We start from the raw sequence: 22,840 nt of genomic DNA, 5'->3' as shown, positions 1-22,840 counted from the left end.
GGCCATTTGCATACCATCTCTGGAAAAATGTCTATTTAAGTCCTTTGACAATTTTGTAATAAGATGTATGTTTTTTTTTTCTCCTACTCCATAGGTTTCCTTTTCGTTTGTTGATTATGTTCTTTGATGCACAGAAGTGTTTAAACTTGATATAGCAGTATTTGTCTATTTTTGCTTTTGTTGCTTGTGCTTTTGGTGTCATATCCAAGAAATCATTGTCAAATCCAATGTCATGAAGATTCTCCCCTATGTTTTCTTCTGAAGTTACATAGTTTTGGGTATTAAATTTAAATCTTTAATGCATTTTTTTTTAGTTTATGTTGAGAGAGAGGGAGAGAGAGAGCATGAGCCCAGAAGGGGCAGAGAGAGAGAGGCAGAGAGAAAGAATTCTAAGCTGGCTCCACACCATTAGCACAGAGCCCAATGTGGGGCTCGAACTCACAAACCATGAGATCATGACCTGAGCTGAAGTCGGAGGCTTAGCCTACTGAGCCACCCAGGTGCCCCTTTAATCCATTTTTTTTTCGTGTTTGTTTATTTGTTTGTTTGTTTGTTTATTTATTTATTTATTTAGAGAGAGGGAGGGAGAGAGAGAGAGAATATGAATATGAACATGATCAGGGGAGAGGCAGAGAGAGAAGAGAATCCCAGGCAGGCTCCACACTGTCAGCACAGAACCCAATGCAGAGCTTGATGCCACAAACTGTGAGATCGTGACCTGAGCCAAAATCAAGAGTCTGATGCTTAACCAACTGAGCCACTCAGGTGCCCCTATTCAATCCATTTTGAGTTTACTTTTGTATATAATGTAAGATAAGAGTCCAATTTCACTTTTTTTGATATGGATATTAAATGTGGACATCGATATGGGTACAGATATGGATATTGTTGGTTTGCAAGATCCTCAGGAGCTTCGTGGATATAATCTGAAACTAGCCCTCATATTCAGAGGGCAGGGAGAAACTGAAGGAAAAGGCAGGTCACTCCAAGTTGGTAGATGGAAGGTTTAATAAGCAAAGGAATTTACATATGCGCTTGTCTTTGGTGGCTACAAGACAAGTAGATCTCTGCAGCCACCCACCAAATCTATTAAGTTTATATAGAGGCTTTACTGGGTTGTTATATATACCATCCAAATGATCTCAGCACTACGTCATTATTTCAAGGCAGTGTTCTTGGGGCAGCTTCTCAGAGTGGGGAAGCCATAGTTCAAGGACAGGAGAGGGGGTGAATAACCTCTGATTACCTGGATCCAGCTGATAGATCAACTGGTGGTCATGTCTTCTTGATGACCTCCATGAAAAGATATCCAGTTTTTCCACTGGGTCTTGGCATCCTTGTTTTTTTTTGTCTTTATTCCAGTACCATATTATAGCTTTGTAGTATGTTTTGAAATCAGAAAGTGTCAGTCCTTCGACTCTTTTTCAAAATTGTTTTGGCTATTAGGGGTCCTTTGAGATTCCATATCAGTTTTAGGATGAATTTTTCTATTTATGCAAAAAAAAAAAATACCACTTGGATTTTGATAGGAATTGCATTGAATCTGTAGGCAGATTTCAGTAGAATGGACATCTTAAGAAAATCATCTTCCAATCCATGAACACAGGATGTCTTTCCTTTATTTGTGTCTCCTTTAATTTCAGCAATGTTTGTAGTTTTTAGAGTACAAGTCTTTTACCTCCTTTGTTAGGTTTATTCATAAGTACTTTATTTTTTATGATGGTATTATAAGTGGAATTTTCTTAATTTTCTTTTTGGGTTCATCATTAGTGTACGTGAATGCCATTGATTTTTGTACGTTGATTTTGTATCCTGTATCTTTTCGAATTTGTTTATTAGTTATAACAATCTAGGGGTTTCTATATATAAGATCATGTCATATATGAACAGAGATTAATTTACTTCTTCCTTTCCAGTGTGGATTTCTAATGTGTTACTTGCCTAACTGCTCTGACTAGGACTTCCAGTACTAGGTTGCATAGAAGTGGTAGGGTGTGCACATCCTTGCCTTGTTCCATATCTTAGAGGAAAACTTTGATCCTTTCACCATTGTGTATGATGTTAGCTGTGGGCTTGTCATATATGACCTTTATTATGTTGACATAGGTTTTTGTCTATTTCTAGTTTTCTGAATATTTTTATCAAGGGTGTTGAATCCTGTCAAATGCTTTTCTGCATCAATTTGGATGGTCATGTGGGTTTTTATCCTTTAATCTGCTAATGTGGTGTATCACACCAGATTGATTTTTATATGCTGAACCATCCTTGCATTAAATGAATAAATCTCACTTGGTCATGGTTTATAATACTTTTAATGTACTGTTGAAATTGGTTTGCTAGTATTTTGTTGAGGATTTTTACATCAACATTCATAAAGGCCAGTAGTCTGTAATTTTCTTGTGGTCTTTGGCTTTGATATTAGAGTAATAGTGGGCCTCAAAGAATGAGCCTGGAAATGTTTGCTCCTCTTCAGGTTTTTGGAAGACTTTTAGAGGGATTGTTTATTTTTTTTTGAGATTTATTGTACTTATTTTATGAACAATTTTATTAAGTTTTCATTTCCCACAAGGGCCTTTTTTTGCTTAAAACAAAACAAACAAACAAAACTCTGATATAGGCATTAAGACACAAGCAAGTTGAACACACTTGACATGCCCCCAGGTTATCTACCTATATAAAAATTTGAATAAATTTGCCATAAAGCCATAATGAGACAAATAACCAGTGTTTCTAAATATTTTATAGCCTATTACTAAGAACTAAATGAACTCCCATATAGAAACAAATCCTTTGAACTACTAGCGATTTAGAATTTTGTTTTAATAAGAAAACATAAAAAATACATATTGTTTATTGAACACCTACCACCTGCCCAGGTCTAAATTAGGCTTTTTACATTCATTATAAAATGTAACACGACCACATGTGGAATAGGTATTATTATTCCCATTTTGTAGATGAGAAACAGTCACTTAGTATTAATGGCTAATTTATCCAAAAGCCTACGAGTAATAACATGTGACAAACCATTCAAACCCTGATGTGTTTCCATCACCATCTTTTGCTCTTGGCCCTGTCTACCTAAGTATAGTGAAAGTATTTTCCTAGATTGGCATTCTCTGAATTATTCATATCATTTGATGTAGCATCAAACTAGAATAAGAAAATAGTATTGTTTACAAGGAAAAAAATACAGGGAATTGATTACAGGGAAAAAATCAACGCAATAAATGTGAACAAAAAGAAATAGATGTAAATGGTGAAAAGTTGGATTAAACTTGGAAACTTATTTCAACTTCAAAACTAAGCAGTGGTGGTATGAACCGAGACTTTTTTTACTTATAATAGTTGAATAGGCTGATGGCTTATTTTATTGTGCAGAAATGTTCTAATTTTTCTCCTGAAGCTGGAAATGCCTATTTACCAGAATGAGAAAAACACAGTTATGTAAACTGCAGTGGTAAATTATACATGCTCAATTAATCCACAAGTACAGCCCTGGGTTTGCTTAAAGTTCTTTTTTTTTTTAATAATAAGTGTATTCGACTCCCCATCATTTATTTCACTCATCCCCCTACCCACCTCCCTTTTGGTAACCATAGTTTGTTAACAGTTTTTCTCTCTGTCTCTTCTTTTTCCTTTGCTTATTTATTTTGTTTCTTAAATTCTACATATGGGTGAGATCATATGGTATTTGTCTTTCTCTGACTGACTGATTTCACTTAGCATTATACTCTCTAGCTCTATCCATGTTGTTGCAAATAAGATTTCATCTTTTATGGCTGAATAATATTCCATAGAATATACATAGCACATCTTCTTTATCCATTCATCTATCATTGGACACTTGGGCTGCTTTTATAGTTTGGCTACTGTAAATGCTGCAATAAACATAGGGGCGCATGGATCCTAATTCGAAATTAGTGTGTTTGTATTTTTGGGATAAATACCCAGTAATGCAATTTTAGGTTGTAGGGTAGTTATATTTTTAATTTTTTGAGGAGCCTCCATACTGTTTTGCATAGTGGCTGTAGTAGTTTGCATTCCCACCAGTAGTGCATGAGGATTCCTTTTTTCTTCACATCCTTGCCAATACTTGTTGTCGAAAAATGGTTTTAATCTTCTTTCCATGTTTTGTAGAATTCTCCAATGAAGCCAACCATTATTGGACTTTGTTGGGGGAGTTTTGCTTCAATCTCTGTACTAGCTATTGTTCTATTCAAAATTTCTATTTCTTCATGATTCAGTTTTGGTAAAACCATATTTTGTTTGGCTGACAACTAACATCTGCTCTTCCTTTCCCAATTGAATGTGGTTATTTAAACTACAATAGGAAACTATGTGTTTGACAATGGCCACTACAGTTGGTTAGCAACTCTCCAGCTGCAACTCACACATTTGTTTCTGTTTCAGAAGTGGCTGACATTTATTTAGCATCTACTGTGTGAAAAGCAATTTGCATATATTACCACCCATGTCCCGGTATTCCTGGAAAGGAATTCCCATAGTTGTCTCCATCTGGCAGATGAAGAAAGAGCAAACAGAAATGTTTACATAATATTTTTAGGATTACAATGGAATATATAGTCAGTGATGCCTTATAATTTTATTGACACAACTTTTCCTTTTTAAATGATATACAAAATTTATGGTGTTTTATATTTGGGCAAGTCTTAGAAATTCACTCATGGAAACACAGCTAATAAGCAGTGGCTTGTTTCCAAATCTGTCCACTTAATTCTGTCTCTACCCTAGTGAAATGGATGGTCTTCTATCAGGAAAGGGCACAGGTTTGAAAGAAATATTCATGAGGCAGTGCAGGCATACCCATCTAACCTGCCCAATAATGCTTTGTAATCAATACAAGAGGAAGTATATAAGTCAGAACCATATCTAAATGTAGTATATTTCACTACTTTTCTTAAAAGTTCAAACCATGCTCCTTATACAATACACTCAACTCATTCATAAGCACAGTTTCTCTACCATTACCACTTAAGTATATCCTATTCTGTTCAGTGGAAAAGTGGTAGGTAGAAATGTGCACAAAAGAATGGCAAATCAGGAAGTAAAGAAGGAAGAGATCAACACTAGATATAAAAAGTTTTGTGAACATCTGCATAGTCTGTTTGATAGCCAACAATGATATTAATATTTCAGTACCATTCATTATTGGTCTTTGCTGCTTCTTTTCACTTTCCACCAACATAAGTGAGATGTGACTGTCATTTGTATTTACAACATAGTGTTAGAATCATTGGCTGAATACTTGGGTTGCATATATTTTAATACTTTACTTTCTGTGCAGTCTTTAACACCACTTTGTGAAGATGACAACCATGCCCAGGAAATTGTTAAGAAGCTGGAGAAGAGTATTACTTTCCTTAGCCAGTGCACTGCACGAGTGGCCAGTAGGGCTGAGATGCTTGGAGCCATTAATCAGGTAATCTGTCTCCGTTTCTTTTGCTATGATGAAACTACTAAAAATTACTATTTCCCCTGAGATTATGGATTACACTTCTAAGAAGAAGTTTTTAAAAATACTTCTGTGTTGTACAAGATTTACGTATTTAATACAGAAAAAATGGAAAATGGAATATGCAAATAAAAATGTAAAAAAAATACCCTCTCATAATAGCATTATCCAGGGACAGTCATCTAAATCATCTGTTCCAAATATCAATTTCACACTTTCTCCTTTCTCCTCAAATCTTCATCATGTCCTTCCCCATTTTCTCTATCAAATAACGACTTTGCTTCCTGCCTCAGGGAGAACTTGGAGTCATTTGGAAGGGAACTGCCACAAGTTCCAAACCTAGTAACATCTCAACCCTCATACTTTGCCTTCCTTCACAGTACAAAACATGAGTTGTTTCTAATCCTGTCTAAGGCTAACCATCTCAACTGTATACCAGAATCCATCCTCCTAATTTACTCGGAGTCTTGGGGTCTGATTCTCCCTGTTTTCCTTCAAAAATCTTCAACTTTCCCCACTGTATCGAATCATTCTCATGAGAACACATATATAGTGTCTTTAAGATGGAAAAAACACAAAAACAAATAAAATAATCTTCGACCCTTTCTTCTTTGACTACCACCCTGTTTCTCTGCTCGCATTTCCAGCAAATTTCCTCAACAGAATTCAACAGTACTCATGGCCTCTAATTTGTCCCCTCCCATTCTCACTGAAATCTGCTCTAATTGGCCTTAGCCTACCTATTTTCCTTAACCTATCTGCTATATTCAGCATGGCTGAGCTCTTTCTCCTCCTGGAAATACTCTCCTCACTAGGCTTCTAGGTACCACATTCTCCTGTGTTTTTCTCTCTACATCATGGGTCACTCCCTTCCAGGCTCCTATGTGGGTCCCACCATTCTCCCAGGCCTCATCAGTGGGGCCCAGGGCTCCATCCTTGTACATGTAATGTTCATCTTCTTCAATCCCCATACCATCTTATGTAGTCAGCTGATGACTCCAAAATTCACATGCTTATCCTAAGCCATTTCTGTGAGTTCCAGACTAGAATATACTAACTACAGATGCAGCATTTCCACTTGGATGTTTGACAGACAATTCAAACAACATATATATATTATTTGACAAACAATTCAAACATATATAAAAATAAACTGCCCATGGTCTCTCCAAAACCGGTTTTACTCATAATCTCCTTATCTCAGTCAAGGGTAACTTCCCTTCCAGATTATCATATTGAAAATCCTTGGGAGCAATTCTCAACACCTTTCTCTCACACTCTACCTCTAATGCTACAGAAAATCCTATTTACCATCAGAATATATCCAGAATTCAACCACATGTTTCTTTCTCCACTGCTACCACCTTGATCTAAGCTACCATTCTATGTTTTAGAGATTAATACAATATTTTTCTAAATGGTCTGCCTGTTCGCATTCAAACCAAATACTCCCCGCAACATAATCTGTTCTCCATAAAGCAGCCAGAGTAATACTTTCAAAACTTAAGCCAGATCATGTTTCTTTTTGGTTCAAAGTCCTCCAGTGGCTCCTCAGTTTTTTTCAGAATAAAAACCAAAATCCTTATGATGGCTTAAAAAGATCTACATGATTCCCCTACCCTCTTACATCTTGAAATTAATTTCCCAAGTTTATCTTCCTGAATTATTGCACTCCAGCCAGACTGGTCTCCTTTCTGCTCACCAAATATGGGAGTAAAAATGTAGTTTGTTTAGAATGTGTTCAAAATTAGTGACTATCTACTTAATATAGACTCCTGTATACTTAGGATGTTAGATACAAATTTTAATGGTAACCACAAACCAAAAACCTATGATAGATACACAAAAACAAAGAGAAATGAATCCAAGCATAACACTTGGAAAATCATCAATCACAGTGGAAGAGAGCAAGAGAAGAAGAAAGGAAGAGAGAACTACAAAAAAAAAAAAAAAAAATAACAAAATGGCAATGAGTACATATGTAGCAATGATTACTTTAAATGCTTTAATCAAAAGACATAGGGTGACTGAATGAATAAAAGGACAATACCTGTCTATATGCTGCCTACAGGAGACTCACTTCAGAGCTAAAGACACATCTAGACTGAAAGTAAAGGGATGGAGGGGCGCCTGGGTGGCGCAGTCGGTTAAGCGTCCGACTTCAGCCAGGTCACGATCTCGCGGTCCGGGAGTTCGAGCCCCGCGTCGGGCTCTGGGCTGATGGCTTAGGGCCTGGAGCCTGTTTCTGATTCTGTGTGTGTCTCTCTCTCTCTGCCCCTCCCCCGTTCATGCTCTGTCTCTCTCTGTCCCAAAAATAAATAAACGTTGAAAAAAAAAATTTAAAAAAAAAAAAAAAAGGGATGGAAAAATATTTCGTGCAAATAAAAATGAAAAGATCTGGAGTAGCAATATTATATCAGACAAAATAGAATTTTAAACAGACCGTAACAAGAGACAAAGAAGGTCATAATGATAATGGGATCAGTCCAACAAAAGGATATAAAATAGTAAATATCTATGCACTCAACATAGAAGCATTTAAATACATAAAGCAAATATCAATAGACATAAAGGGAGAAATTGACAGTAATACAGTAATAGGAGGTCACTTTAATACATCACTTACATCGATGAATAGATCATCCATTCAGAAAATCAATAAGGAAACAGTGGCTTTGAATGACACATTAAGACCAGACGAACTTAATGGACATATACAGAACGTTCCATCCCAAACTAGCAGAATGCACATTCTTCTCAAGTGCACATGGAAAATTCTCGAGGTTAGATCACATGTTAGGCCAAAAACAAAATCTCAATAAATAAGATTGAAACCAAGCATCTTTTCCAACCACAACAGTGTGAAACTAGAAATCAATTTTAAGAAAAAAAACTTGAAAAGACACAGACACTAGGAAGCTAAACAATATGCTACTAACCAACCAATGGGCCAACAAAGAAATCAAAGGGGAAGTCATAAACACAAATGAAAATGAAAATACAGTGGTCTAAAATCTTTGGGATGCAGAAAAAGCAGATCTAAGAGGAAATTTTATAATGATACAAGCCTACCTCAAGAACCACAAAAAAATTTCAAACAATTTTACCTTACACATAAAGGAACTAGAAAAAGAACAAAGCCCAAAGTTAGTAGAAGGAAGGAAACAATAAAGCTCAGACCAGAAATAAATGAAATAGAGGCAAAAAAAAAAAAATCAATGAAAACAAGAGCTGTTTTCTTAAAAAGATAAAGAAAATTGGTAAGCCTTTAGCTAGACTCATTAATAAAAAAAGAACTCAAAATCAGGAAAGAGAAAAAATAATGACTGATATCACAGAAATACAAAGAATTATAAGAGACTACTATAAAATGTTATATATCAACAAATATAACAACATAGGAGAAATGGATAAATTCCTAGAAACATACAGTTTCCAAAACTGAATAAAGAAGACATAGAAAATCTGAACAGGATTACTAGTAATGAATCAGTTATCAAAAAACTGTCAACAAAAAAAAGTTTAGGATCAGATAGTTTTGCAGGTGAATTCTTACCAAACATTTAAAGAATAGGTAGTACCTATCTTCCTCAAATTATTCCAAAAAAATAGAAGAGAAAGGAAAGCTTTCAAATTCATTCTATGAACTCTATGAATTCATTCTGTGAATATCACCATTACCTGGATACCAAAACCAAAGACACTACAAAAAAGGAAAACTACAGGTCAATATCCCTGATGAACATAATTGCAGAAATCCTCAACAAAATATTAGAAACCAAATCCAGTAATACACTAAAAGAATCATTCCCCACATTCAAGTGGGATTTGCTCCAGGTATTCAAGAATGATTCGATATGTGCAAATACATCAGATTCACAAAATGAAGGTTAAAAACCATATGATCATCTAAATAGCTGCAGAAAAAGCATCTGACAAAATTCAACATCCATTCATGATAAAAACTCAACAAAGGGGATTTAGAGGGAACATACCTCAAAATAAAAAAGGTCATATATGAAAAACCCACAGCTAACATCATACACAGCTGGAATATTTTCTTCTCAGATCAGGAATAAGACCAGGATGTCCAGTCTCACCACTTCAACATTGTACTGGAAGTCCTGGTCACAAAAATTAGCAAGAAAAAGAAATAAAAGGCATCTAAATTGGTAAGGAAGAAGTAAAACTCACTATTTGCAGATGACATGATACTATATCTAGAAAACCCTAAAGACTCCACCAAAAAACTATTAGAACTAATAATTAATTTCAGTAAAGTTGCAGGATACGAAACCAATATACAGAAATTGTTTGTATTTCTATACACTGAAAATGAAGTAGCAGAAAGAGAAATTGAGAAAACAATCCTATTACAATTGCACCAATAATAATAATATATCTAGAAATAAATTTAACCAAGGAAGTGAAAGACCTGTACTCTGAAGACTATAAAACAAAGAAATTGAAGGTGACACAAATGGAAAGACAGTCCATGCTTATGGATTGAAAGAATTGATATTGTTAAAATGTCCATATTACCTCAAGCAATCAATAGATTCAATGCAATTCCTTTCAAAATACCACCAGCATTTTTCACAGAACTAGAATAAATTATCCTGAAATTTATAAGGAGCCACAAAAGACCCTGAATAGCCAAAACAATCTTCAGAAAGAAGAACAAAGATAGAGGTATCATACTGCCAGACTTCAAGATATACTACAAAGCTGTAGCAGTCAAAATAGTATGGCACTACCCCAAAGTAGACACATACATCAGTGGAATAGGATAGAGAACCCAGAAATAAACCCTCATGTATATATGGTCAATTAATCTACAACAAAGGAGGCAGGAATATACAAAGGGGTAAAAATCTACAGTTATTAAAGCTCTAAGGGATAAAAAGTACAGCATAGGGAATGTAGTCAATAAATTGTAATAATGTATGGTGACAGATGGTAACTACACTTAGGATGGTGAATGAAGCATAATGCATAATTGTCAAATCATTATATCATGCACCTGAAATTATGACAATATTGTATGTCATCTATACTTCAATTTAAAAAAAAATCCTGAGAGTTAAACTTTTCGAGACGTTATATAACTGAAAATGTTTTTATTTTCCTACTTAATTGATAGTCTAGCTGGGTGATAGATTCTAGGTTAGAGATAATTTCCTTTAGAATTTTTCTTGCATTGTTTCATTTCCTTCTTAATTTCTGGTGTTGCTGTCAAAGTTTGATGCCATTCTGACTCTTGAGCTTTTGTTTATGCCTTTGCTTACTTTCCAGAAGATTTTAGGATATCCTCTTCTCCCTACTGTCCTTTTTTTTGGTATGAGTTTATTTTCATGTACAGGCCCTGGGTGGATATAAGCTGGCAAGTTCTTGAGTTCTAGAGATTTTTTAAAAAAATTATTTCCTTTTTCTACATTCTGTGGAATTTTCCTATGTTTTCTTGAGTTCTTGTTCTTTGCCTGTTGGATCTCCTGAACAGGTCCTTTTTCATCTCTTTTCTACTTTTTAGTGTTTTTGCTCCATTTGGGGGGATATTTCCTCAACCTTACCTTGAAGCTCTTAAGTATTTTTGTCATATTTTTAATCTCCAAACTTTATTTTCAACATGCAGCTTTTTAAGATCTTGTTCTTATTTCATGGATGCAACCCTTAATCTTAACTCTGACGGTATTTCTAGTTTCTTCAAAGACTTTGGGTAGTTGATCTCCTCCAGCTTGCTTTTCTAGTGCGGATTTTCCTCTTTCATGGTTAGAGGCTTTTCTCTGATTAGTGATGATCCACTATATAGCTGAATGGGAGCTGTGTGTATGTTGGGCAGGGGAGGTTCTCATTGTCTCTGAGCTTCACACAAGCTAGGATGTCTCATTGGGATATTCTTAATGTCAGTAATGTTAAGACTTTTATCTTGCTGTGTTAGATTCCTCAGAGGAAAACCTTCCAACCACCTGCTTTGAGAGTATAAGCCTGGCTGCCAGTGTTTGCAAGTTGGAGGGAGAAATCAGGCTAGGTATCTCACTATTTAGTATGTATACAGACTTTTGCTTAATCTCTTCTTTTCTGTATGATTCATTCACCATCAACTATCTGTGACTGCCCAATCCACAGGCTGTTTCTCTCTCTCTAAATATTCAACCTTTGTGGTCTTTTGGCAAAGTGATGAAGGGAAGTTGCTCAGCTGGTCTGAGTAAGGAGATCTGTGGATCTAATCACTTTTTATGCAGATTTTCAACCATTTCTTCTGTTATATATCTACCTTCAAGTTTAATTTCAGAGGCACCTTTAAATCCTGAGCTTGCATGGCTTTCTGTGGTGCAGTGCAGGTTGCTTGCAGGCTTACTGCCTTTTTTTTTTAGAGTTCAGCTTTTTCGGGTCTTAGACATTCATCACTAGTCCTACTACTAGCAAGCTTTCATTATATTATATTATATCTTCTTCTGTTCTATTTTTCTTTGTGTACTCATGTCTTCTTTAAAAAAATGCCTTTATTGTCACTTTAGGGGAATTTAGGGATGGAGTAAAGATAAATGCATGTGCCTAATCACCATTTTTTAACTGGATATCAAGAATAGTATTTTCACTGTAAATTTATTCTTTTTTTTCCTACTAGGAAAGCCGAGTTAGTAAAGCAGTTGAAGTGATGATTCAGCATGTAGAAAACCTGAAGAGAATGTATGCCAAAGAGCATGCTGAATTAGAAGAACTGAAACAGGTTCTTCTGCAAAATGAAAGGTCTTTTAATCCTCTTGAAGATGAAGGTAATAAAAATTTAATAGTATCAGTTATGTTTTTCTAGCATTCTCCTCTTTCATTCTCTCTTACAAATTCCTATTATGTCTTTGATATAAAAACTTTAGGTTAAGGTTATGTTAGAAGAATAACTCATTCCTGTTATTTATGTAGCCCAAATGCTATAGATATTATTTAGAAAACAGGTTGAGAGACCAGAAGGATTCTTTGGTAATGACACCAAAAAATTCATTAAATTAGATTGCTGACATGAAAGAATATATGTAATACAACCCATCGAGTTTACCTAATGTTCTCCTATTTAGGGTATGTTAGAATTGGCTTTTTCTCCACACATAAAACACAGTAGGTTAAATGAGCCACTTTCATCAACAATGGTTTTGTATTTCTCAAAGAAGGAATGACTGTGGCATAGTAAGCTGGCTGATGGATTGGATAATAGACATCTGAGACCATGGAAAATACCTTAAAACATAAGGTTTATATAAAGTTTTAATTTAAATAGTGTGAACCTTTCTGAACAGAATTATTCTAATGATCTGTTCCCTTTTCTAGAAAAAGTAATCACATTTGATAATCTGATCTGTAGTTTCATTTATTCAGCATACATTTACTTAGCGCCTCCTATGTGCTGGGTAAGCATTGTGGACATCTGTAGTGACATAGAGGATTGCATTCCATCAATTAAAGTGGCAATTGTTGTGAATCACAAAATAATAACCAGATACTTTTATTGCTGTGTAGTCTCTGGGGTCTTATTTTCTGACTTTTGCTCTTCTTTGTAAAGAATTAAGACTGTTGTAAAAAATTGCATATGTAATTCCTAAAATGTGCAAATGTGTTTTTCCTTTCAGATGACTGCCAAATTAAAAGACGCTCATCTTCTCTAAACTCCAAGGTAATTACTAATTGTCTATCAAATGTTACCGATGAGATGGTTTTAAAATATTATTTGAAACATGGCTTTACATGTAAATCATATGTCTGTTTATGTAGTTATGTGTGAATATATGTATGCTTTTATACTTACTGTATGTGTACATCAATTAAGTTTCTCCAAAAGCAGGAGGAAAACCAGATAGTTTCTCTTTCATATAAAACCAGAGTTGGAAATAAGCAGTCCCAAAATGGTAGAGAAGCTTCACAAAATCCAAAAGGCCCAGTCTCCTCTCGCTGCTTCATCACCCGCAGCCCTTTGCTTCCACCTTAAGGTCTAGGATGGCTTCATCGGTTCAGGGGCACCAACTCCTCATGGAGTCACATTCTAAGAAATAGGAAGAAGCAAAAATGGATATTCCCTCTCCCTCTCATGATAATTCCTAGAAATCCCAGATAACATCTCCCTTTTGTTTCTTGGTTGAAAATGAGGCTGGAAAACCCGTTTTTAATTCTGGAGTCTTTGTGCCTAACTAGAAACTCAAGGAGGTTTTTTTACACCAAGTGAAAAGGGGAAAATGGGATCTTGAAAGTCAACCAGCAGTTTTTGCCAGTTTGAAAATCAGGATTTCACAGACTTTTTTGAGCAAGAGACTTTAAAATCATTCCATCCACATCTCTTTCACAAATGAGGAAAATCACTTTCACATAAGTTAAGTGATTAGTTATGATCACGTAGTGGCAGGACCATGGTGAGAACCCAAGTTTCTTGGACTGTAATTTTATATTTTTAATATTCAACTAACCTATACAATTAAATTAGGAATGGTGGTTTAAGAAAAGGATTCACCTTAAGCTTCTTTAGTCTATCTCCTACATTTAATATTACATTTTTATTTCCTGAAGTTATACTTAAACTTTAAGAACCACATAGTAGTATATCACATTTTCCTCTGCAAATCTCAATGCTGATATGTAAATATATCAATTTATCAAAATATGCCCATCTTTAAATGTGGTAAATGGAAAAAGTGAAACCACGAAAAAAAAAAGCTAGAAAATAGGTACATATTTATCACCTCTTGAGTTGGGGAAAACCTAGGCATAAAAGAAACACTACAGCAAAAGACAGATTTGGCTGCATTAACCATGAAAAACATTTGTCAGAAATATCATTAATAATATGGGCAAAAATCATGAACAGATAGTTCTCAGAGAAGATATATACATGACTATTAAACATTAAAAAAATGTTCAATGTTACTAGAAACCGAAACAAAAAGCCGTATCTGATTATACTCATCGGGTGTTGGGAGGAGGTAGAATATAAATTGGTACAATATTTCTGGAAGGCAATTTGGCCATAACAAAATATGTCTACTGTTTAACTCAGCAATGACCAAGTGCAGGTATGTGTAGGTACAAGGATATCCACTAGTGTTATATATATACAATGATAAAATACGGATAATTTTCTAAATGTACTTTTTGCCCTCTTCGGGTAGCCATCTTCTCTTCGGAGAGTGACCATTGCCTCTTTGCCCAGAAATATAGGAAATGCAGGAATGGTAAGCAAATTCTTAAGTGTTCTTAGCCAAAAGCAAATTAATTTTCATATAACAAAACATAAACTTCACTAAATTGACATTTCATTATTTTTAAAATTATTTCTGAATTTTAAAGGTGGCTGGGATGGAAAATGACCGATTCAGTAGGAGGTCAAGCAGCTGGTAAGTGTAATTTTATGGTTGCCCTTTGGGAACCACCTCCTGTTTTATAATTGACTGAAGTAAATGTTTGCAATAAGTAATAGAGTAACATTTGATTTACACAGAGTACATGCACAATAATTATAAAAATAGGTGTATAACCATGAAGTTTTGTAATGAAGCATAATGTGAATATGCCAACAAAAAATAGTACTTATAAATTGATAATGGCTACGGATATATTTAATTTGACAAGTGGCTATAATCATCTTTATTTAGGCGTATTTTGGGGTCAAAGCAGAGTGAACACCGTCCCTCATTACATCGATTTATTAGCACCTATTCCTGGGCAGATGCTGAAGAAGAAAAATGTGAACTAAAGTAGGTGAAGCTTGGTGTGTTTATTAACCTGATGTGAACTGGGAAATAGTGGGGATCACTTTTACTCTATGGAAATGAGATCGATGCTGCATCATCAAAAAGATAATTCATTAAGACTTTTATAAACTGTAGAGCATTCTATAAATGTTATTTGCAAATACATTCACTCTTTAGTACCTAAGGTTTGAGGTCTTGAGTTAGAGAAGACCCTTAAATTTGCCAGAATTGTGAAATTATTTTTTTCCTGTATAGGTAATCTGGCCATCTGAGAGAAAGGTCAGTATAGAGCCACAGAAGTACAATGTCCATCTACTTAGATTAAAAAATGAAACAAAACATGAATTATATATATGTATGTATAGCATATAGGCACATATGTAAATTATGTGCATTATATACACATCTATCTTCCCTTCCCTATCATATGTGTAAATGAACAGTAGGGGAAACGTAAAATGCTATATTGCCATATGTCTGTGTAGCAAGTTAAATAAAATCTTCTATAGCAAAAGGTAGACAGCTGAGGAGAAGGGACATGAAGAAATGCTGCCTCTAGGTCCTGGGTGAACATTGGACAAACTATTTAACCTTATTTGGTCTGTTTCCTCATCTGTAGAGATCTGACTGAAATGGCTTTATGTTCTTTTTATACATGTTTGTTGCCTGCCTACTCTGTGGTATATACTACATTCGATCCTAAGGGGCATAAAGAAGAGTAAGACATAGTGCCTACCCTCAGTTTTTTTGTTTTTTAAATAATCCTGGGAGTCTATTGCATATGTTGAAAGTTCTTTTCAGATTTAGAGCAAATGTAATGGAGTTTTCTTACCTGGGTGAAAAAAATCAAGTTTTCTCCAAAAGATTACAATCTATCTTTTGTTTTTTTGTTAGTACAGTATGATTTCTGAGAAGTCTTTGCAAACAAAAAAACTGAAATCTTGAGAAACAAGAGTCCAGGCATTTGGACCTTGTTTCCTTTAAACACTAAAACCATCTACACACATTCCCTATACAAGTCCAACAAGAAAAGAAAAAAAGAAAAAAAAAAAACTTTGAGAAACAGTTCCCTTTGGCAACAGTGAGGGCCTAATGAGCTTCTAATTTCAAAATTCAAATCTAACTAGGAACTTTTTAGTGAACATGATAATGAAACAAGTTTTGTTCAGGTTAAAGGAACTCCTCTGTAGAAAGCAATTGGATTGAAAGTATTTCAAATAAAATCATACTATTTCTCAGCTCGTTAAATATTAATTGTAGCTAGCTTTGTACTGAACATATTTTTATAAACAAATTTTTATAAAAAGATTTATAAAATCTTTCAAAATTAAGATTTTTAAAGAAGAAATGGCATTTTGATGTTACTCCAGTTTAGCATAAAATCCACTGTTAATAGATTAATTATATGGTAGAAGGAGAAAATATTTTACTACATATTGAATAAAAAAATACGGAAGAAATATTCACATTTGTTTTTTAAAGTATGATTACATATACACAAACAGGGAAAGAAATCACAGATTAATAACACTGGTTAATTATGAGTGGTGATAATTGACTAATTTCTGCATGTTCTTTGTAAATTTCTCCTTGTGTTGGATAGTATCTCAACTTTCTACAACAAACATTTTCCTAAATATAGTAAGTTTTAAAAATTAAATTCCTATAAATGGTTAAAAACATAAATTTAGTGATTTGAATTTTAGAATTAGTTGTTTTGCTTTAGAAAAATATATATCTAAAGCCTCTTTAGTAGTACAATCTAGCAATATTTTATAAATAATCTGGTACATTATCCATAGTTTCAAACATTTTTAAAAATACTTATTTACAGAAGTAAAGATGACTCAGAACCATCTGGAGAAGAAACAGTAGAAAGGACAAGAAAGCCAAGTCTTTCTGAAAAGAGAAATAATCCATCAAAATGGGATGGTTCTTCAATGTAAGTTGTCTACTTGCTCATGATACCATTTTTGTAGAATGGGGAAAGATAAGGCAGGGTTAACAGTATTAATTTTAGTCAAAGTTCTAAAAGACTTGTCAAATTGTTAAATTTAGGGTAAAAAAACAAATTTCGCATGGTGTACAGGAATTATGCCTGCATGTGTAAGAGTTCAGTGTTAGGAACTTGGCCCTGGAGTCAGATGACCTAGGCAAGTTCATCCATTATTGAACACCAGTTTCTTTATCTAGAAGATAGGAATGATAATGGTAGCACCTGTGGCATTGTTTTGTTGTCATGATTAAATAACTAGCACATGTAAAATGCTAAGTGTAGTGTCTAACACAGTTAACTATTTTCAAAGACCTATGATATAATAATCTTTTCTTATGGGGGTTTCTAAAAATAGTTTAAATTTCAATATAGCAAAAGTCCAGGGTATGGTGAGAAGTATGTGACATAGGTATATACACACATATCATGCTCTACCCCAAAAATAACATTTTTGTTTCTACTGTAGGAATAGAAGTTGCCTTACTCAATTGAAAGAATGAGATAAATACTCAAATGTTCTTGTTAATAGTTAAGAAATGCTATGGTGATGATCTGAAAATTAGGTGTCTGTCTCAGGCATTATTTAACTCTAAATCATTTCTCTAATTCTAAAAATTATTAGGGGTGGGGATGGGGGCAAATTGTAGTACAAACCAAGACAGCAGGTCACATTAGGTAGCTTCTTACAAGGCAGTGTTGGTGGCAGATCAAGGATTTGATTGGTATTGTTGGCAAAAGGAGTGTTTCTAATAACAGATTGTTGCTATTACCAAATACTGACTTTGTATTTTCCTTATAGTTATGACACAATAGCTTCCTGGGCAACAAATCTCAAGACTTCCATCAGAAAAGCTAATAAGGCACTCTGGCTTTCTGTTGCATTCATTGTACTGTTTGCAGCTCTGATGAGCTTCCTCACAGGACGATTTTTCCAGAAGTCTGTGGATGCTGCTCCCACACCAGATGGGGACTCCTGGATGTCTCTAGAACAAATCTTATGGCCATTTACTAGACTCCAACACAATGGGCCACCACCAGTGTGACCAGAGCACATCTCAATGTATGTGTCTTCATTTTTAAAGTTTCAGTATCTGAACTTTGTAAATTAGTCATTTTTAGCTGGGAAATTATAGCATAGAACCAGAGGGTCTCAGAAGGACCGCAAGATATTTTACATTCCCTCTTTCTGTGATTTCCTCCCAAATAAAATATAATGGGGAGGAAGCCTACCTATGATCTTTTAATGAGCTTTTTGAGGCGATCTTACATGTTGTTTGTTAAAATTTATTGAAATAAAGAACCATTCAAATCTTCATACAGTGAAAACTGAAAGTATTCATGGGAAAAACAACCCCACTTTTTAAAAAATAACATTTGAGTATAAAATGCTGACTAGATTTTAATAACCTACTGGAAATATATCAACTCATTACATTTTATTGAATAACCTGATTTTTTTCTCCAAACTGCTTGATTCTTCATACTGAACAAAATTTACCATTGGGGATTAAGAGTAGCTGAGTAATCTCGTCGAGAGTAGCATATAGCATACAGAATCAATAAACTGGCATTTGGAGCTCCTAATTTTCTCCATTGCTTCTTTGGAAGCAAAATCCTTAACCAGGTGATACAGAGTAGAATGAAACTCTGTTTCTTCTTTAAGGGCTTCAGAGAATGTTTCACTGTTTTCATTGATTTTGAGCCTCTGTGCTCTGTCACCACTAAACATTAAAAGGGTCCAGTTAGGATCCTGAACAGGTTCTTCTTCAGTAAGGTGTTCCCTCAGCTAAAGAAAAAGAAAATTAGAGAAATCCATTAATAGTTCTTCTATTAGGTATTTTAGCAGAGTGTAATTTGAACTAAGTCCCCCAACTTCCTAATGTAAAAGAAACATTCTTAGTGTCCCATTTCTTAAACCATGTGTTTATAGACCTTATCAAAATGTATTCATTCATTCAACAGAGATAATGTTGAAAAGCTATCATGTGCCAGGTATTATTCTAGGTTCTGGGGATATAACAGAAAGAAAACCAAACAAGTAGCAACTGCAACAATAAACGCTATCCTCAAGGAGTTTACATTCAAAATACACAAGTAAATATGGTGGCTCACTTATGCTAGAACATTCATCAGTCAGCATTTAGAATTTGATAAGATACCTTTGTTCTCAGGCAGTAAATGTGCCAGAAAGTTAAACTGGAGGCCTACCCATCTCTGAGGAAAACGTTTGTGAATCATAGATATATTCACATTAAAAGCTTCCATTTGTTCTTGTGTTGAGGTAAAGAGAGATAAGGACATTAGCCTAAAGTTAAGAGGGTTTGACACCATACTGGGCAATGAAGGCATGATCTTTACCTAGTTCGGCTTTATATTTTTGACAAAATAAAAGTGAAGTTTGAAAACTATTTTGGATGCTAATTTTTTTCACCTTTTCAAGAGGAGAAACTATGCCCTACATTCATTTAGCTTTTGAGTACCTTATCTTCTTTTGGAGGACAAAGTTTTATGGGTTTTTGCATACTCTACCTTAACTATAACTTTTTTTGAACTACATTCTACATTCCACTTGCTCCAACCAAATGCAAAAGCAGAACTTAGCAGGGCCAGTTGTCGATAAGCTTTAATTTCTACCAAGGGTTCCTGTCAATATAAAAACAAATACAATTGGTCATAGAGCTTCACAACAAGCCTCTCTTCCATCTGTGGCCTCCTACAGTCGCTTCTCAGTACAGAAAAATCCATTTAAAATGTAATATTAGATGACCGCCCGGTCAGGACAAGGCAATGGTGTTGCCTTTCAGAAGAGAAACCAAGGTCCAAACAATGACTGACAAGGGGTCTGATGTCCCGTCACATACACCCCATGATCTATCATCTCCTTTTCTTCTTCCTTTGCTTTTTTCACTTGGCCTAATTCCCCACCTTCAAGTTTTGCTTAGATCTTACCTTCTCATTGAGCGCCCCCTCCTCCAACACCGTTTGCCATCGTATGCTGCACTAGCCCCATGATTCCTGACCTGCACTTTTTTCCGTAGCACTTAGCACCTTTTGACATACTAGATAAACTATAAACATAAAAAGTAAGATGATTTTTGCTTTCCTCTGCTAGAATGTAAGCTCCACAATGGCAGGGACCTTTGTTTTATTCACTAATGGATCGTAAGCACCTATGACAATGCCTAGAATATAAATGTTTAGGAAAAAAATTCTTGGATATTCTGCAATGACTAGTACACTACATTCAGCATTTGTAGAGTGGCAACTGAGTGCGTAAAGCCAAGGTGTTTTTTTCTTGCACATATGTACACTGTACTCACATTTTCCAATGTTATAGGTCTACCTGTATTGTCATATCTGATATATGATAAACCTGTTCTTGAGTACAGAACTCTTCTGCCTAAAACATTTTTCCTGATTAGAACCTTGTCTTCGTTTATATATCCTATTTATTAAATGTCTACCGATTTAAGGAAGACATTAAATCTAGAAGTGCTAGAAGAATGCTAGGTGATGAAAAAGCAGTCCCCATCCTCAAGGAGCACACAGTTTAACATGGAAGGATCTTATTTAACTAAAGCCTAATGGGTAACATGAAGCAGTATGCAGATGGGGAGCCTTTGCCAAGAAGCAGAAGGAAGTGGGTTCTGTATCAGTGCGTTTAATTTTGCCTGATTTGTCATGTTTGGGCAAATGTTGAGTCATTTCCTGTTTTAAGAAATCTTACATATGTCCAGCCTGGAAGAAGGAAGAAAACATACAAAATGCAGAACTGGCCAGCTGTGGACAATGCTCCATTTGTGATATGAAGATCATACTACAGGCTTACTCTTTTGGGAAAGATTATTACACTTGAGACAACCCTGGGTTTCTGGTCTTGCCCTTTATTCCCTCCTTTCTAACTATAATCCTGTACATGTGGATATAGAAAACCTGCAACATACCTTAAGATTTACGTAAAATTTAGTACTTGCTAACATTCTAACTGTCCATTACATTAAATCTGGAAAGATTTGTTCTTACCTTATGATTTATAGCAACATAAAAATGAGAGTGTCCAGTAGGAAAGATATTCAATCCAGTTTCTTTCAAAGCAAGAATACAAGAAATAGGAGTCATCCATCTTCCTTCCAAAGTAGAGGAGTGTTTCTTGTTATCTACTTTGACTGATGCTAACATGCAGAGGTTTTCCTAATCTCAAGAAGAAGAAAGAAGCTTTTATGAATTATTACTTCGTTATTCCATTTCCAGACTTGACGTTCTTTATACCATTTGTTTTTTAGCCCTATATCATTCTGCATTGAGAAGAATGCAGGACAGCTATGTTTTAAGCCAGCTCTGAGCTTCGCCACAAAGTCTCCTTATTACCTCACCCAATCGGTCAACCTTTTTTGGGCTTTATTTGAACAATCGAGGGACTAACGTCTCAGGTGTCCTCCCATCTTATAAGTTATGATCTAAGAACACTGATGATGGTCATATTGAATTACAATAGCCATTCAATAGCTATTCATGTTGCAACTTTTAAGGATACTTTTTTTTTTTTTTACACATATAAGACAACATAATGCAAAATTATCTGGTTTTAAAGTCTGCAAAGTGGCAATTTGAAGGTGTACAGAGTTCACATCTCTCTCTTCCAGTTTTGAGGAAGAAGTCTCTTGAGAGTGGATCAAAAACTCTCGAAGTCATATTACAACCGGGCTTGTAGCTTCATTAATTGGTCTATTTCTACTAAATTTAGGGTTCAAAATTGCATCTCATTTATTACATGTTATTACCGATCCAATTACTATTTCATTTAGAATTTTTGTTTTATTTTGTTTAGAAATTGTGGATCGGTCAGTTAAGCAACTGACTCTTGATTTAGGCTCAGGTCATGGGTTCGAGCCCTGTGACCAGCTCCGCGCTGACAGTGCCTGCTTGGGATTCTCTCTCCCTGTCTCTCAAAATAAACTTTAATTAAACATTAGGAAAAAAGGTTAAAAAATTATGGGTCAAAGTATATTTTAAATATATTTATAAAAGACATTTCAAAATGTAAATCACCAATGATGGATTGCTTCGACATGCTGTCCTCAAAGAGGCTTACCTCTTTCATATGACTTACTATAATTGTGACTTACCTTAATTTGTATTTGTATCTCAGTAAATACCGTAGTCACAGTCAAAAGTACTTTATTCACATCAAGTGGTCTGAGTTCCCATGACTGGAATGGCATGTTAATATGAGTATCTTGAATCAAGGTAACAGGGCCAAAAGTTTCTAGGCTGAATGTTATAAGTCTTTCTTCTGATTGGTAAAGGACATTGCTGATGCCATCAGTCTGCCAGTGTTTACCTTCACAATAAGAAAGTCACAGGTTCATTTTTTTCTACACAAAAAGAAGATGAACGAAACCACCCAAATAACTGCAAATGTGTATAAATCTTTTACATTTAGAATAGAATCTCTACAAAAAGCCAACTTTCTGGGAGTTTCTTCTTGTCTACAGGATCAAGTCCAAACTCCTCAGCATGGTATGTAACACCTTCAGAACGAAGACCCATGTTTCTGGCTTCATCCCTTGTACTTCCTTCACTTGTTTTTAGCTACACTTTTTTTTTTGCCTCTCTCTCAACAATATCATATACCTC

At 34.9% G+C, this 22,840-nt stretch overlaps 2 protein-coding genes across 15 annotated transcripts in view; one reads left to right on the top strand and one right to left on the bottom strand.

The window, feature by feature from the left end:
- The window catches only part of IRAG2 (inositol 1,4,5-triphosphate receptor associated 2), a 128,904-nt gene extending 110,386 nt beyond the window's left edge, over positions 1–18,518 (top strand). For all 4 annotated transcript variants that reach the window (XM_086713834.1, XM_086713830.1, XM_086713831.1 and 1 more), the window contains 8 exons: positions 5,309–5,443; positions 12,105–12,252; positions 13,099–13,142; positions 14,626–14,688; positions 14,804–14,850; positions 15,109–15,210; positions 17,042–17,149; positions 18,003–18,518. In XM_086713834.1, coding sequence (XP_086569960.1) covers positions 5,309–5,443; positions 12,105–12,252; positions 13,099–13,142; positions 14,626–14,688; positions 14,804–14,850; positions 15,109–15,210; positions 17,042–17,149; positions 18,003–18,246 — 891 coding nt within the window. In that variant the 3' untranslated portion in view covers positions 18,247–18,518. The remainder of the gene's footprint in view (positions 1–5,308; positions 5,444–12,104; positions 12,253–13,098; positions 13,143–14,625; positions 14,689–14,803; positions 14,851–15,108; positions 15,211–17,041; positions 17,150–18,002) is intronic.
- DNAI7 (dynein axonemal intermediate chain 7) overlaps positions 12,719–22,840 on the bottom strand; it is a 74,541-nt gene continuing 64,419 nt past the window's right edge. For 9 of the 11 annotated variants that reach the window (XM_086713820.1, XM_086713825.1, XM_086713824.1 and 6 more), the window contains 4 exons: positions 22,330–22,544; positions 21,227–21,394; positions 19,733–19,846; positions 18,467–18,989 (listed from right to left, as the gene is read on the bottom strand). In XM_086713820.1, the coding sequence (XP_086569946.1) occupies positions 18,711–18,989; positions 19,733–19,846; positions 21,227–21,394; positions 22,330–22,544 (776 nt within the window). In that variant the 3' untranslated portion in view covers positions 18,467–18,710. Of the gene's footprint in view, positions 13,509–18,466; positions 18,990–19,732; positions 19,847–21,226; positions 21,395–22,329; positions 22,545–22,840 lie in introns of those variants that run through there. The other 2 variants (XM_086713826.1, XM_086713828.1) reach the window with 2 other exon arrangements.

The sequence above is a fragment of the Puma concolor genome, chromosome B4, assembly GCF_028749965.1.
Source record: "Puma concolor isolate L17-30 chromosome B4, mPumCon1.1.hap2, whole genome shotgun sequence".
NCBI lineage: Eukaryota > Metazoa > Chordata > Mammalia > Carnivora > Felidae > Puma > Puma concolor.
The sequence above is the reverse complement of the archived record's forward strand: the minus strand, read 5'-3'. Positions and strand labels throughout refer to the sequence as shown.